Consider the following 13,731-nt stretch of genomic DNA (forward strand, 5'->3'; position numbering starts at 1 on the left):
GTGGGACTGAGAACTGGACACAGCACTCCAGATGAGGCCTTACCAGTACCAAGTAGGGACAATTTCTTTCCATATCTTACATATGACACTCCCATTAATGCACCCAGAATGATAATAGCCTTTTTCGCTACTGCATTGCGTTTTTGGCTTATATTCAATTTACGGTCCATTATAACCCCCAGGTCCTTTTCAGCAGTACTACTGTCTAGCCAGTTATTCCCCATTTTGTAGCTATGCAGTTGATTTTTTTTCCTTCCAAAAGGCAGTACTTTGTACTTGTCTTTACTGAATTTCATCTGGTTGATTTCAGACCATTTCTCCATTTTGTCATTCTCATTCTGAGCTCCAAAGTAATTGAGACCCCTCCCAGGGTGGTGTCCCCAGCAAATGTTATAAGCATACTCTCCACTCCATTATCCACGTCATTAATGAAAATACTGAATCATACTGGATCCAGAACAAACCCCTGCGGGACTCCACCAGATACGTCCTCCCAGTGCGAAAGCAAACCATTGACAGCTACTCTTTGACTACCATCTTTTAAACAGGTATGCACCCCCATCTTATAGTAATTTCATCTAGATCAGATTTGCCAAAAGCCTTTCTAAAAATCAAGATATATCATGACTAAACTTCCCCATAGCCACCAGGCCAGTAACCCTGCCAAAGAAGGAAATTAGGTTGATTTGGCATGATTTGTTTTTGACAAATCCATGTTGCTTTTGCTCATTACCCTGTTATCCTTTAGATGCTCACCAACTGACTGTATAATAATCAGTAGCAGTGTTTTCCGGGTATTGAAGTTAGGCTGACAGGTCTATAATTCCCCACATCTTCGTTTCCTTTTTTAAAGATTGTCAAAATGAGGCATAGTGCCTTTTTCAAAATGAACCTTTTCAGCACTTTGTTTCAAAGTCACAGTTCACTAAGCCTTCCACTGAATTCCCTTTCTGGCCTGACATTTGCCAGGAGAGTTCTGTGCAGATTCACCATGTCCCAGTCAAGCATACCATTTCTGGGGTTAGAGGGGTGAGGAAGAGGGAAAAGTTGCCCCTTTTAAAATGACAGTGCAAAACATGATGGTAGCCAGTCCCAGGCTAACCTGGCCCTGTGTCTGCTGCTGCAACTGCAGGGAGATATAGATTCAGCTGTTCTAACCTTCTTGCCAAGAGCTGAGACTCCGTCCCTGAAGGAGAAGTTAAGTTAATCTGCAGGTCCCCGCGCCGAGGGTGCTCAATGCTGACTCGCACAATGACATGCTCCAGGTACACCACGCGCTGGTCGTAGTGGTTGGCACAGGCGCTGGTCACAGTGGTTGTGCGCACCGTCTGGTTGGCATGGATGTCCCTAGAGGAGAAGCAAGGGCAGTTTGCAATGGAAAGGAGAGCAATGTGCCATCACTGGGGGAACTGAGTTACACAAAGAATAGGACAATGGCCACACAGATGGAATCTGCTGACTGTAATTGATTTGGCCCTGCTGCATTTTATGAGGCCATTTCTCGCTGATGCTTCTTGATGGCAACAGAGTTCAGTTCTCCAAGAGGTGCCCCCACAGGCTGTGCTCTGGGGAGGTCTGTGGGTACAAACGTAATTGACAGCCCTGCAAACAGTCATTACTCCCATGTCAGTGCTGGAGAAGTCTCCCAGAGTCAGCTCCAGGAGCGAATAGCAGGTAGATGGAACCACCAACTCCACCTCTGCCAGCAGTACATGGGGATCCCCAAAGAAGTGGGCTCTGTGGTGAAAAATGGGTTCATGGCCCCTGCAGAGGCTCCCCAGATCCTGCCTCCCAGACAGCAGAAGTGAATGAGTCACACGGCGGCAGGGTCTCCTGTGTCCAGACACAAAGGGAGCAGAATTTGACTCCCACAGTGTGCTGGGAAATTATGGAACAATCTTTAAAGTACTCCACTGAGTTCCTTCCTGTGATCAAACTTTTCTGGCTACTCTGTAGAATACTGAGTAGAATCTACAGCACTTGCTCATTCCGAAACGCATGCCCTGGAGGAGCTGATCAAACAAGAATAGCAGTCCCAAACTGCTCTTAAAACCCTGCTTTCCAAACCTAGCCCGGCTGGCTTGATGTTTGCTCATATCAGCTGCTGGATCCTTCACAGCTGAAATTTTCAAATTTAAGCGACCACATTCTTAACTACACAAACAATTGCCACCCACCAAAGGATTAATTCCCAGCGAATTTCTCAGCCATTTTATTAATGTATAATTTATTAGAGGGAGCATTTTCTCAATTATTCCCCAAGTTTCCTCTGGGGATACCGCCAAGCATATGCTTCAGATTCTCGCAAGGATTACATAGCGTGCCTTTATTTTGCCTTAGTCATAAAAATAATCTAAATAATTATAAACAGTGATGTAATTCCCTGGGAGGGAATATAAGTATTTGAAAAAGTTATTTGCATGCACCAGGAACAGACTTCAAGATGCTCCTCTCTCTTCATGACTTCAAAGCTTCAAAAATTCATAGTCTTGGCTGCTTTAGTGGCTTTGTCAGCTAGTCCTTCTGGTCCAAAGTGACCATAACATGGACATTTTAACATGGTATTTTACACCAAGAGGCCCTAAGTAGAGCCATGATTATTCTATAGTAGGTGTATTATTGTAGCACCTAGTCATGGACCAGCACCAGGGCTAGGTGCTGTACCCACACAGAACAAGAAGAGGGTCCCTGCTCCAAAGAGTTTCCCATTTAAGAATAAGACAAGAGTTAAGACAAAGTTGCACCAGGGCCTGGGTTGGCTATTCAGAACATCCCAGCTTTTCTCCAGTCACTCCTTACATCACCCATCGTACCAGAGCCCTTAGGGTGGCTTTGCATCCAGCCCAAAACTGAATTTGATGGCAGGCAGATGAAATTTGTTGCCGTGTAGGTGTCTGACACTTATCAGTTCAGGTTCTACAACACCAAGGTGAAACAGAACCCATCACAGCAGCATCTGGGGAAAAGTTCTGGAATGATGTGCAGCCCACTGCAGTTCCACATTATGTTGTACCTGACTAGCTATAAACTGTTCCTATGCAAGATGGGGGGGGAGGGAGGGGAGGAGCATCATGCCAGACTAATTTCCAGTCATCTTCAGGGTTCAGAAAAAGTTTATTGGAGTTAGTAATCAGAACACTAGACACCACCACAAGGCCAAAACATCTTGCTCCTTCCAGATAGACTTCACAAATTACTTAATGCAGCACGAAAATGGCCTAAAGATCTAGCAAGCCAGGTCTTTTGGGGACATCACCAGCAAGAGGAATGCTGTGCAAGAGGAATGCTGTGACTTCAGGTAGGTTACTCGTATGAAACTCCCACCAGCTATTAAGACAGAACCTGGTTCATCACCAGGTCACTACAATATTTACACCAGTGATACTTTACTCCATGTGCGTGCACACGCGCAACCCCCTCCCCCAGATATTTATATCACACACACCCCTCTGTGGGTGGATTGGTAGGTCGATGGAAGGAAATCGCCTCATATGTTGCCAACTCTCATGATTTTGTCATGAGTCTCATGATAATTATTGCTTTCCTTAAAGTCCTAGCTCCTGGAGTCAAGTGGGTATGTGATGATTTCAGCCTTTATTCTTCATGAAAAAGGTAAGTTTTCTAGCCCTCGTGTATGTGGAGAAAGCTTCAAAGTGTGACCCCAGTGCACCCAAAAAAGCTCAAAAAGCAGAAGGCAAATAAAAAGAACAGCAAATCTATTATTATTACATAATATCCTTATTTTAAAACCAATCTCATGACTTTTGGTGAGCCCGACTCATGATTTTTGAACATTTGGGGTTGACAATACAGCATTCACAGACACTTTCAACAAGTTAGAGCGTCTTGAAAAATTAAAGCTAAGCCAGGCTAAAACACTGTTTGTAGCTTTGTCTTATTCCCCCCGCCCCCCCCCCCCCCCATCATCTCTTTCCATATACTCATGCTAAGCAAGGAGCCAGAGGGGCTGCTTAATGAAACAAGAATCTGGGAGCATTTCCGTCACTTGCCAGCCTCAATTGCGTTTCCCTGGTTCATGTCTAGAAACCACAACAAACTTGTTTTTTTGTTTACTCATTGTTTCCTATTATTTCACAACAAACAGTAACAAATCGATGCTATCTGCATCACAATACATTGTCCTACCCATAACACCAGTCTGCTGAAGGGCTCAGTGGTAACCAGATGGTTTTGAACGGTCCTCAAAGATCTATGGGTTATGGATCACAAACTTTTAATTGGTTTCAGAGTAGCAGCCATGTAAAATAAACTTAATTATTATTGGGGCCACATGCCTCCTTGGTTTAAAATGAGGGTCTGTATCAGAAACTGTTTTATGAACTTTGGCTACAAATTCATAACTATTTTATTGGAGCAAATAGAGATTGCAAAGCAATGATCAAGTGATTTGCTAATCAAAAGTTCTGGAAATGAGAGCGTGTCTTACCAGGACTTTTGATTCTTTAAGAGCCAGATCGACTAATCTGGTCCGACAGATTGTTCTGTTCATGGTCGCCAATTCCCACAACGGGAAACATTTACATGCCCGTTTCCATTTAGGCTGAAACTTTAATGCCTGGGCTGACAGATCTCCTGCACCAGAGAAGAGAAGGAATTTTTCCCTAAAGGGTCTGATCCAAAATTCATTGAATGGGAGTTTATTGATTTCAACAGAGACTTTGGATCAGGCCTAAAGAAAGGGGGAAAAGGTCTACAAAAGACCTGTAATTGCACCTGAGTAGCCATGAACTGGCCTTGAAGACTGTAGAGCACCAAACTGGCCTGCCTTTGACTTTGAAGTCTTTTCACAGTTTATAAAAAACTCTGACGTAGTAAACACCAGGAAAGCCAGCCCAGATGCATTCTGGAACATATGCCGGAGTTTAACACAAGTTATTGGGTTCAGTACAGGAGTCACAAAATGAAATTCTATGCTCTGGGTTATGCAGAAGGTCAGACTAGATCATAGTGTCCATTCTGACCTTTAAATCTATGAAAAATACATCTTGCGCAGATGGCCAGCACAAGTTGTATGAGAAGTGCTGCTCTAAATGAGGCCCAGTTCTTGTGTCCCCATCTTAGCACAGCAGAAAGGCTTTCTGATATGATCAGGACAGTTTTTTGTTCCCAGTTTTAGTACAGAAGAATTTAAGGGTTTTCTGGATGGTCCTTCATTTCAGGACCTTGCCTGCAATGTGGATTGTTCCAGAATCATTCCCCTTGTGCCCAGGTACCCTAATGGAAGATCCCTGGTACTTCAGAGGTCACTCCATCCGGGATAACCCTTTATAGCGGTTTCTCCCTGGGATGGGGAGGCATGGCAAATAATAAAAACTATATGCAAAGCCAGACAGTTTGCGTGCATCAACTGCTGGGCTTCTGTTTGGAAGAGAGGAATTTGAGTCAAGCTGCTAGAGGATGGTCTCATTAATAGCATCCATTTCAAACAAATTCAAATCAAAGTACCCTCAGACATTTACACAATGAACTAGGCTCAAAACTGGCATGCATCTAGTGTATCTTATCTCCTGCATCTTGCCATCAGCCTATACGCTGCATCTGTAGCAGCACTAAGATGAATTGCTGCAAAAGCTTCTAACCAACCAGTTATGGGGATTTAAGAAACAAAAAACTACCTTGTCCCCTTGCTACAGCACTTCTGACAGTGCTTCAAATCCCTGCTTATTTGGTGCAAATCGGAAAAGAGACAAGGCCACTGGAATTCTCAAGACCTTTGTTCACCAACACAAACCTGGCTTAATTTTCTAAATAAGGGGGTACCCTTAGTTTTTGCACAACTGGACCAAATTGCCAGGCTCAGGTGACTGCTGTCCCAGCCACAGACTTGCTTGCCTCTCCTTCTTCCCTTGAGGTCAGCAACTTCCTCACTTCCCTAGCCACAGGCCATCCTTACGGGTCTGCTCCTGCAAACACGCCCAGGAGGAGCATTTGCTCCCTTTTGTAAGCCTTGTAGGAAATGTTGGCACGTTTGGGGGTTAATGTAGCGGCATCTACAGAGTTCAGAAAAAGCACTAAATACCACGAGACTCTCCATAAGACTGCCAGAGTGGACGACACTGTGTTTAGAAAAGCAAATGGCAGAATAAAGCAGAAAGTCATTGTCTTCTTTGGTCTCTTCTGAACAGAGTGAGAATCACAGCTTCCATTTAAAAAGGAAAATACACACCTAGTCCTTGTGGCTGCAGAGAAAAGCTTGAAAACTTGATCCCTACAGATTCTGAAATCAAAAGAACCCAGTGCGCATTATATTTGTTCAAAAAAAATCAGGAGGCATGCCTCCCAAAATCATGCGACTGGTTTAAAAATCATGAGATTAAAAAATAAAGTCTGCGTTCTTATTATTTGCCTTCTGGTTTCTGAGCCTTGATAGTGCACTTGCTCCGCATTTCCAAGCCTCTCTTTGAAACCATGAGGGCTAGAAACTTTGTTTTAAAACAAAGAAACAAAACAAAAAAACCCTGAAGTTCTCACTCCTTTGCATGACTCCAGGAGCTGGGGTTTTCAGAAAAAACACCAACTATCACAAGACTCATGAAAAATCTATGAGAGCCACCATGAATACTTCAAACACCATGCAGATAGCAGGTGATACTTCCCCACATCAAAACAGAGTTCAAACCCAACTCCAAGGGCATAGTTATTCACCCCCCTACACACATACACTAGGCAGGCCATTCATCCAGTTTTAAGCTGGACAGGTCTGCTTTTTTAAGAGTTGTCCCCTATCCAGCACAGAGACAAAATCAAACATGGTGTTGTCTGGTATTGGACAGTGTGTGCGAAAGGGGGCATGAAGCAGCACGCTCTTAAAAATGGCTTCCCCCGGGTGGCGTGACCTTGCCCACACAATGTGTATGAGATCCAGCCAGCAGGGACGTGATCCTGCCACAGAGTCTAATTTACCTCCATGCATGGCGCTTGGCTAGCAGAGCGCATTCACAGGCAAGTATTAGTAACTGTAACAGAAAGTGATTATTTCTGATGGAGGTTACACATTGTCTGCCCAAGCTAGAATATTTATGCCATCACATAGTCCTGTGCTGGGGGACATCTACAAGTGAACACTCACCTGGGTATCCTATCTGAGCTTCCAATGCAGACGTGCTGGGTGGGTGCTTTTTTCCATTTCTTAGCTTCCATTACAATAGCTTCTGCATTAACCAGACCATATCCATATAGATGGCTAACTGAAAAGACAGAAGACTCAGAAATCTACTTGCTTAAAGATATTAACAGAGTTTAAAAGTCACTTGTGTGTGTGTGGGGGGGGGAGAATGTTTAACCTTGGCTCTTGATTTCTTAGAGGGGGAAAAATACTAAACATGCAAAAAAAGGATCCAAATTTCACCTTTTCCTGTGGCACAGGCTCTACGGGCTTAGGGAAACTCTTCCCATTAGAATCTCATCACCACTTTGAAGACTCTGTCAAACTTTCCAAACTGTGTACCCAGCTCAAAAGATACAGGAGGAAGCTGTCTGCTGTCTATTTCAATGTGGGCACTGGGGGACTGGTACTACAGGCTTTCCCATGATCTTGTTCCACCAGAGGAAACAGATGTATCTAGTGGTTGAGGTCACTACAAAAATCTATCCAGGTATTTATAAAGTAACTGTCACTGTGGTGGCTGGGTATCTCAAACACTAATGAATGTCTCTCGATCCCCACAACATCCCTGTGAGATAGGGAAATGCTAATAATCTCAGGCACAAGGAAATTAAGTGATTGGCTGCAAGTCACACATCTAAACTGTGGTAGATCTGTGAATCAAATGCAGTCAGACGCCTTACCCGCTCAACCCTCCTTCCAAATGGTCTTTCTTCAGTTGTTCTACAGCACAATATTTAATAAGGGCCTAGGCAAAGTTTTCTTTTAATCTTTGTTTTCAGCTGTGACGCCCTATCTCACCAGGCAAAAGTTGAAGGCATCAAGTTTTTGGACTGAGCTGGCACAATGGTCAACTGAGAGATAGTCAGTCATTCTCCAAACTCACTCTATTTTCACTTTATTTCGCATCCCACAGCACACACTAGCCACTGTTTGACACAAAAGCCAGCAGATGCTCGAGTGGTACAGCCCAGGAATATCCGTTGATAAACAAGCTTTTTCAGAGATTATCAAACTGCAAATTATCCACTAACATTGACAATTGTCCAGCAAACCAGTGGTGAGAACAACAAAGCCAGCTGCTCAAAATGGCAGAGGGAGCCCTTCCAATGCAAACACTCTGGTGAATATTGATTTCTACTGGCACTTGTGAGGTCTATTTTTTATGGGAACATTCTTGCAAGTAAAAACTTCTGTATTCAAACATTTGCAAAGGTACCATAAAGGCCAGCAAAATGAACCCACAGGGTTCTGGTTGCAAGAATCTTTCACTGCTTTTGGCTAGCGCTAACAAGAGATGCTCAGTGCACTTCAGTGGGTTCCAATTATTATTTATTTAGAGCTGTGGAAGCTCTCAGAGGTGCCAGTCAGAATCAGGGCCTGCAGTGAAAGGTATAGAACCAAACCATCAGGATATTACATGCTAAGAAGGCTCCTAAAATCCTTTCATACATAAAGAATCTCAGCATGAAGTGAAGTTGCAGCGAACACAAGCATTAGCAGCACAAAGAACTGTCCCACTCTAGGTACCGTGTCTACGAGTTGTACAACTGAGAGGTTAAGTAGCAGATTTCACACTACTTTTCTTTGGGCCAGGTTCAACAACAATTCCACTCACCTCCTACACTGCAGAGTTTTAAGAAAAAGTTGTTGTTGTTGTTGAAGTTGGACAGAATATAGATTGGATTCAACTCTAATCCTCCCTTTTAGAGGTGGCTACAGTTAATCATACTATGCCCGTGTCATGAAGCCATGGATTATGCTACAGCCATTATCCTGAGTGAGTAATGAAACTCAGAGGAGTGTAAGTGTGCTAGATACATTTTCCATCATTAGTTGGCATGATTATTTTAGAAACAGCACCAAATCCTTTCCTCATGTACTTTAGACTCCCACTGGCATTAACTGGAATTACACCAGTATTTTGAGAGCAGAGGAGAACTGCAATGCCTCTCAGTGTGTACTATACATATAAACAGTGTTTGAGGTCATTATGTTCTTGTTAGAGTGTGTCACACACATACCCAAACTGATTTTTCATTTGATAGAGCCGTGCCCCACAACACCTCAAAGTGTGAACACTAGGTTATCCCAAATGATTTCTACTGAGAGTGCACTGACAGTAACATAAATGACACTGCTATGCACCTTATTCTCCATACATAGATTTCTGCACTGCTTTATCCCTATCCATTTTACTCCTGGGGGAATTCTGCACCAAAAAATTCAAAAGTCTGTGCACAATATTTTAAAATTCTGCAAATGTTACTTGTCAAAATAATGCTATATAATTACACCAGGTTCAATTATTTTGGTAATTTATTTCAAAATACTTGTCAGCAACTATGTCTGTAACAATACAGACAACAAAAAAAGATTCCCTGAGGAGAAGAGAGTTAAAGAAACCCCTACGACAACTCAGTTCCTGTTTCTCTGCTTCCTCCTTCCCAGAGCCCAGCCATGGGGCTGGACACCCACACCCTCTCTCCCCAGAGCCCAGCCACGGAGCACACATCAGCCCAGACACCAGCAGCCCCTCTCCCACAAGCCCAGCTGTGTGATTTCACAGCTTCCTTCAGGGTGTGCCAGGAACCGGAACTGCTGGGAACCCTCCAGCTCTATCCCTTCTCCCCACCACCCCCCAGCAGTGTCTTCTATTTGCCAGCTGGGGAGCTGGGCTCTGCTGGATCCAGCAGCCGCTAGTGACAGACAGCAGCTCTACAGCACCAATTCTGTGGGGAAAAAGGAAATTCTGCACAGAACATTAATTCTGTGCAAATTCTGTTTTGTGCAGCGGTGTAGAAGTCTCCCGGGAGTACCATTTGCAGTAAATGATGCTCAATCCAGTCCACATACACTGTCTGCCTCACCTTTGCGTCCTGCTCCATTTGTTTTCCAGTCATTTGCTTTCAGATGTAGTGGCCTGGATGTTTTAACAATCAGATGCTGAACATCTCTCCAGGTCAGTGAGGGGCTAAAATAACAACAACGTAAAGAAACAAAAATTACAGGGAAGCCTCCAGTGTGCCTGAATCACAGCTGAACATTGTCAGGTACATTCAGATTTGACTGTTGCATGGGTAGTGCAAACCCATGGCTACATGGAGGAGAGTGCAGCAGCTACATCTCACCTTTCCTGGTAAAGGAAAAGACAGCATCATTCAGTGATAGATGGAAGAGGGTTTTCCTTCCATTTAAATTAAATACAGTGCAAATTGGTTATTTAAATGTTAGCATTATGTGTAGAGATTTAAAGGAACTTTTGTTTTCCATCCCCCTAGACTGGAATGGATATTGAAAATTATCCAAGTTCTAGCAAAGCTGCAATGGGATCAGATAAGTGGGGCTAAATACTGGAGTTGGATGGAATGGGTAATCTGATGGCCAACAACATTTGCAGTGATTCATTCCAGGCTAAATGAATTGAAATCTCATGCTTCAGAACATAAACTGATTGCCACATGGCAATCAGGAAGGAATTCTGCAGTGCAGAATAGTGTACATTTTGGGTATGGTTTCCCCATCTTCCTCCAAAATGGCAGGCATTGGTCACTGCTCCAAGCAGTTTACTTGACCAGATGGACCAACAGTCTGAGTTGCTATGGCAAATTTTACATTCCTATAAATCACATCCTGTGGGAAATAAACTGAACTTCTCATTTAGGGTAACAATCAAAGTAGGCTATAAGTGAGACTTAGATAGTATTTAGGTATTGTGCTGACCCTGTGAATTGGGGTGAATTTCACTCACTGTCTAACTCTTGGATAAATTGGAAAGAGTACAGCGAAGGGCAACAAAAATGATTAGGGGTCTAGAGCACATGACTTATGAGGAGAGGCTGAGGGAGCTGGGATTGTTTAGTCTGCAGAAGAGAAGAATGAGGGGGGATTTGATAGCTGCTTTCAACTACCTGAAAGGGGGTTTCAAAGAGGATGGCTCTAGACTGTTCTCAATGGTAGCAGATGACAGAACGAGGAGTAATGGTCTCAAGTTGCAATGGGGGAGGTTTAGATTGGATATTAGGAAAAACTTTTTCACTAAGAGGGTGGTGAAACACTGGAATGCGTTACCTAGGGAGGTGGTAGAATCTCCTTCCTTAGAGGTTTTTAAGGTCAGGCTTGACAAAGCGCTGGCTAGGATGATTTAACTGGGACTTGGTCCTGCTTTGAGCAGGGGGTTGGACTAGATGACCTTCTGGGGTCCCTTCCAACCCTGATATTCTATGATTCTTTATAAGCATCACTGATTAGAGATATTTTATGAACATTTTTTATGCTTTTCCCTTTCAGATGTTACTTAAGCATATTGAGCTTGATTTATAATTCTATCCACAGCATTGAACAAAAGAAATTCAATTTATTTCTTCTTGTAATGGACCGTCTGAGTGCTTGCATCTCTTATGTGCCATCCTCCGGTACTTAATGCTGCATTTTATTCACCAGCAAAGCCATTGAAAAATTAAATCGAACTCTCTTCATTTATTTGGAATGAAAATGGCAACTCTTAAAACAGGTTCATCTGACATGGGTTCCTCAGTTTAAAATGGAGCCAAAATATCTTAAAGCAAGGGGGCAGGGGAACGAGGACAAAAGTGGTCAGCTATGCCAGTGTTTCTTAGTGCTTTCACTGAACTGCATCACATCAACCTAAGAAATTATGGGTCTCTATGACTGTAGACTTCCAGGTGCCTATAATATATTAATGTCTGTGGGAGCTGGAATCACAGCATGGATGCCAGCAGCCTGGATTGTTGTTTTTTTCCTAAGACTAAGTTGTATCAAACACATCAAATACATTTGTTACAGGAAAGAGAAAACAACGACCTGATACATGTATCAACGCCAAGGCTGCATTTAGAGGGAGAGGGACACCTTTTAAAATGCTAATGTAACCCCCACACCTCCTGGGTGTGCTGTTCTGTCCCACTTAGTGGCAATTGAGACCACCTGGAGATTAATGAGTCTGCTACAGCTTTAGCTAACCAGCATGTGGCTTTTAGCTCATGAAGCAGAGGCTTATGTACTATGCTCCAGAGGTCCCAGGTTCAATCCAGATGACTGGGGTCTGTTGGTGTTACACTCAAAACTTATTGTGTTTTGTTTGGGATTGATCCCAAAACACTGAATTCAATAGGAGCTTTTCCCCCCATGCATCAATGGGAGCAGAATCAAGTCCTTTAACTGCACAGTCTCAGAGAATTGGTCTGGTAATGCCCCCTGTATGAAGCAGCTGCATTAAGAGCTAAATGCCACTTTCCAAGGAATGCACCTCACATCCATCCGGAAAGTGTAGCTAGTGCAGAATGAGGCTATCCCAGTTGCTAAATGGTATTTCCCACTGAGAGCACATTACTCCTGATCTGCACTGGATACTGCTGAACTTTAAGTCTTTATTTGGATCTACCCACCCTTCACTGTCTGAGTCCTGGCTATTTCACAGACCCTCCTCTCCAGTCATGTGATACAGTAGGAACTGCTGGATTCGACAGCCCCCGGTCTAAAAAGGGAGGTTGGTGGCAGGGCACACCCAGTGAGGGAGTCTCAGGATGACTCTCCCCCCCTCTAGTCCGCTACAACCTGGGTTTTATGATCTTCAGGTTACATCATGAAGTTTCTCTGTACATAGCAGGAGGGGATGGACGGAAGAGTAAAAAAAAATTTAAATGGAAAGGAGGGGCTGAGGTTGGGAGAGATTTCAGTTTTCCAACCATAGCTCTTTAAAAACAACGTAGAGTCTGTCAAAATGTTTTACACTAATAGACTTTTTTGGTTAAAAAGTGACCTCCTTCCCCCCAAAATGAAATCTTTTGTGAAAACTGACATGACAGAAATGTTCCATTTCACATGAAACTTTCTGCAACATTTTTAACCACAATTTTTATGGAAACCATTTTTGAAATAAGTTTTCAGTGAACAAAATTTTTTGATAACTGTCTTATTGAAAGCCAGGGGTTCGGTAAAATAAATGTGCCAAGAACTAGTTCAGTAAAAATGTTGTTTAAGTATTGCAGGAAAATTTCATGCAAAATAGAAAATGGACCCACATAAAACCTAGCAAAATGGAAACAATTTCGCAATTTTTCATGAAATCATTTTCCCATTTCAGCCAGCTCTAGTAAAAAGCCTGAAACTTTTCTCTGGCTCAGATTACATAAACATTCAATACAGAAAGTGGCCAACAAGGAAGGCAAGAGTTAACTTACTTTGCTTCTAAAGCCAAAGCGATGATGCCTGTGACAATGGGTGCAGACACGGAAGTTCCAGTATGACCTTCTGTGCAACCGTGTCTTAAATCTGTGGTAACCTAATGACAAAATTATTGCAGCTAGTCATTGTGCTATGAGCAGATTTCTATACAGTATGATCACAAAATAGTCCAAGGTCCCCGTCACAGACAGAAAGCTGCATGCACCGATTAGTGCTTAAAGATCAGAGTTTGTTTAAGATGCATCTGAACAGACACTGCCTGAAAAGTCATGACCTTGATGAGCCACAGAGAGCAAATACATGTTTGGTGGGAACAGGATCCTTTGTAAGGGGCAAGAATCAGGGATTGGGTCCCTGTTGTGCACAGTGATGTACAAACTCATAATAAAAAGATGGTC

At 43.1% G+C, this 13,731-nt stretch overlaps 1 protein-coding gene across 2 annotated transcripts in view; it reads right to left on the minus strand.

Moving 5' to 3' along the window:
• Positions 1–13,731, minus strand: part of PCSK6 (proprotein convertase subtilisin/kexin type 6) — a 119,388-nt gene that overhangs the window by 32,751 nt on the left and 72,906 nt on the right. Inside the window, exons 9-12 of one of the 2 annotated variants that reach the window (XM_038420223.1) lie at positions 13,330–13,430; positions 9,997–10,100; positions 7,091–7,208; positions 1,159–1,347 (exon numbers count right to left, since the gene is read on the minus strand). In XM_038420223.1, the coding sequence (XP_038276151.1) occupies positions 1,159–1,347; positions 7,091–7,208; positions 9,997–10,100; positions 13,330–13,430 (512 nt within the window). Of the gene's footprint in view, positions 1–1,158; positions 1,348–7,090; positions 7,209–9,996; positions 10,101–13,329; positions 13,431–13,731 lie in introns of those variants that run through there. The other variant, XM_043493688.1, reaches the window with a different exon arrangement.

This window comes from Dermochelys coriacea, chromosome 10, assembly GCF_009764565.3.
Source record: "Dermochelys coriacea isolate rDerCor1 chromosome 10, rDerCor1.pri.v4, whole genome shotgun sequence".
Classification (NCBI taxonomy): Eukaryota; Metazoa; Chordata; order Testudines; family Dermochelyidae; genus Dermochelys; species Dermochelys coriacea.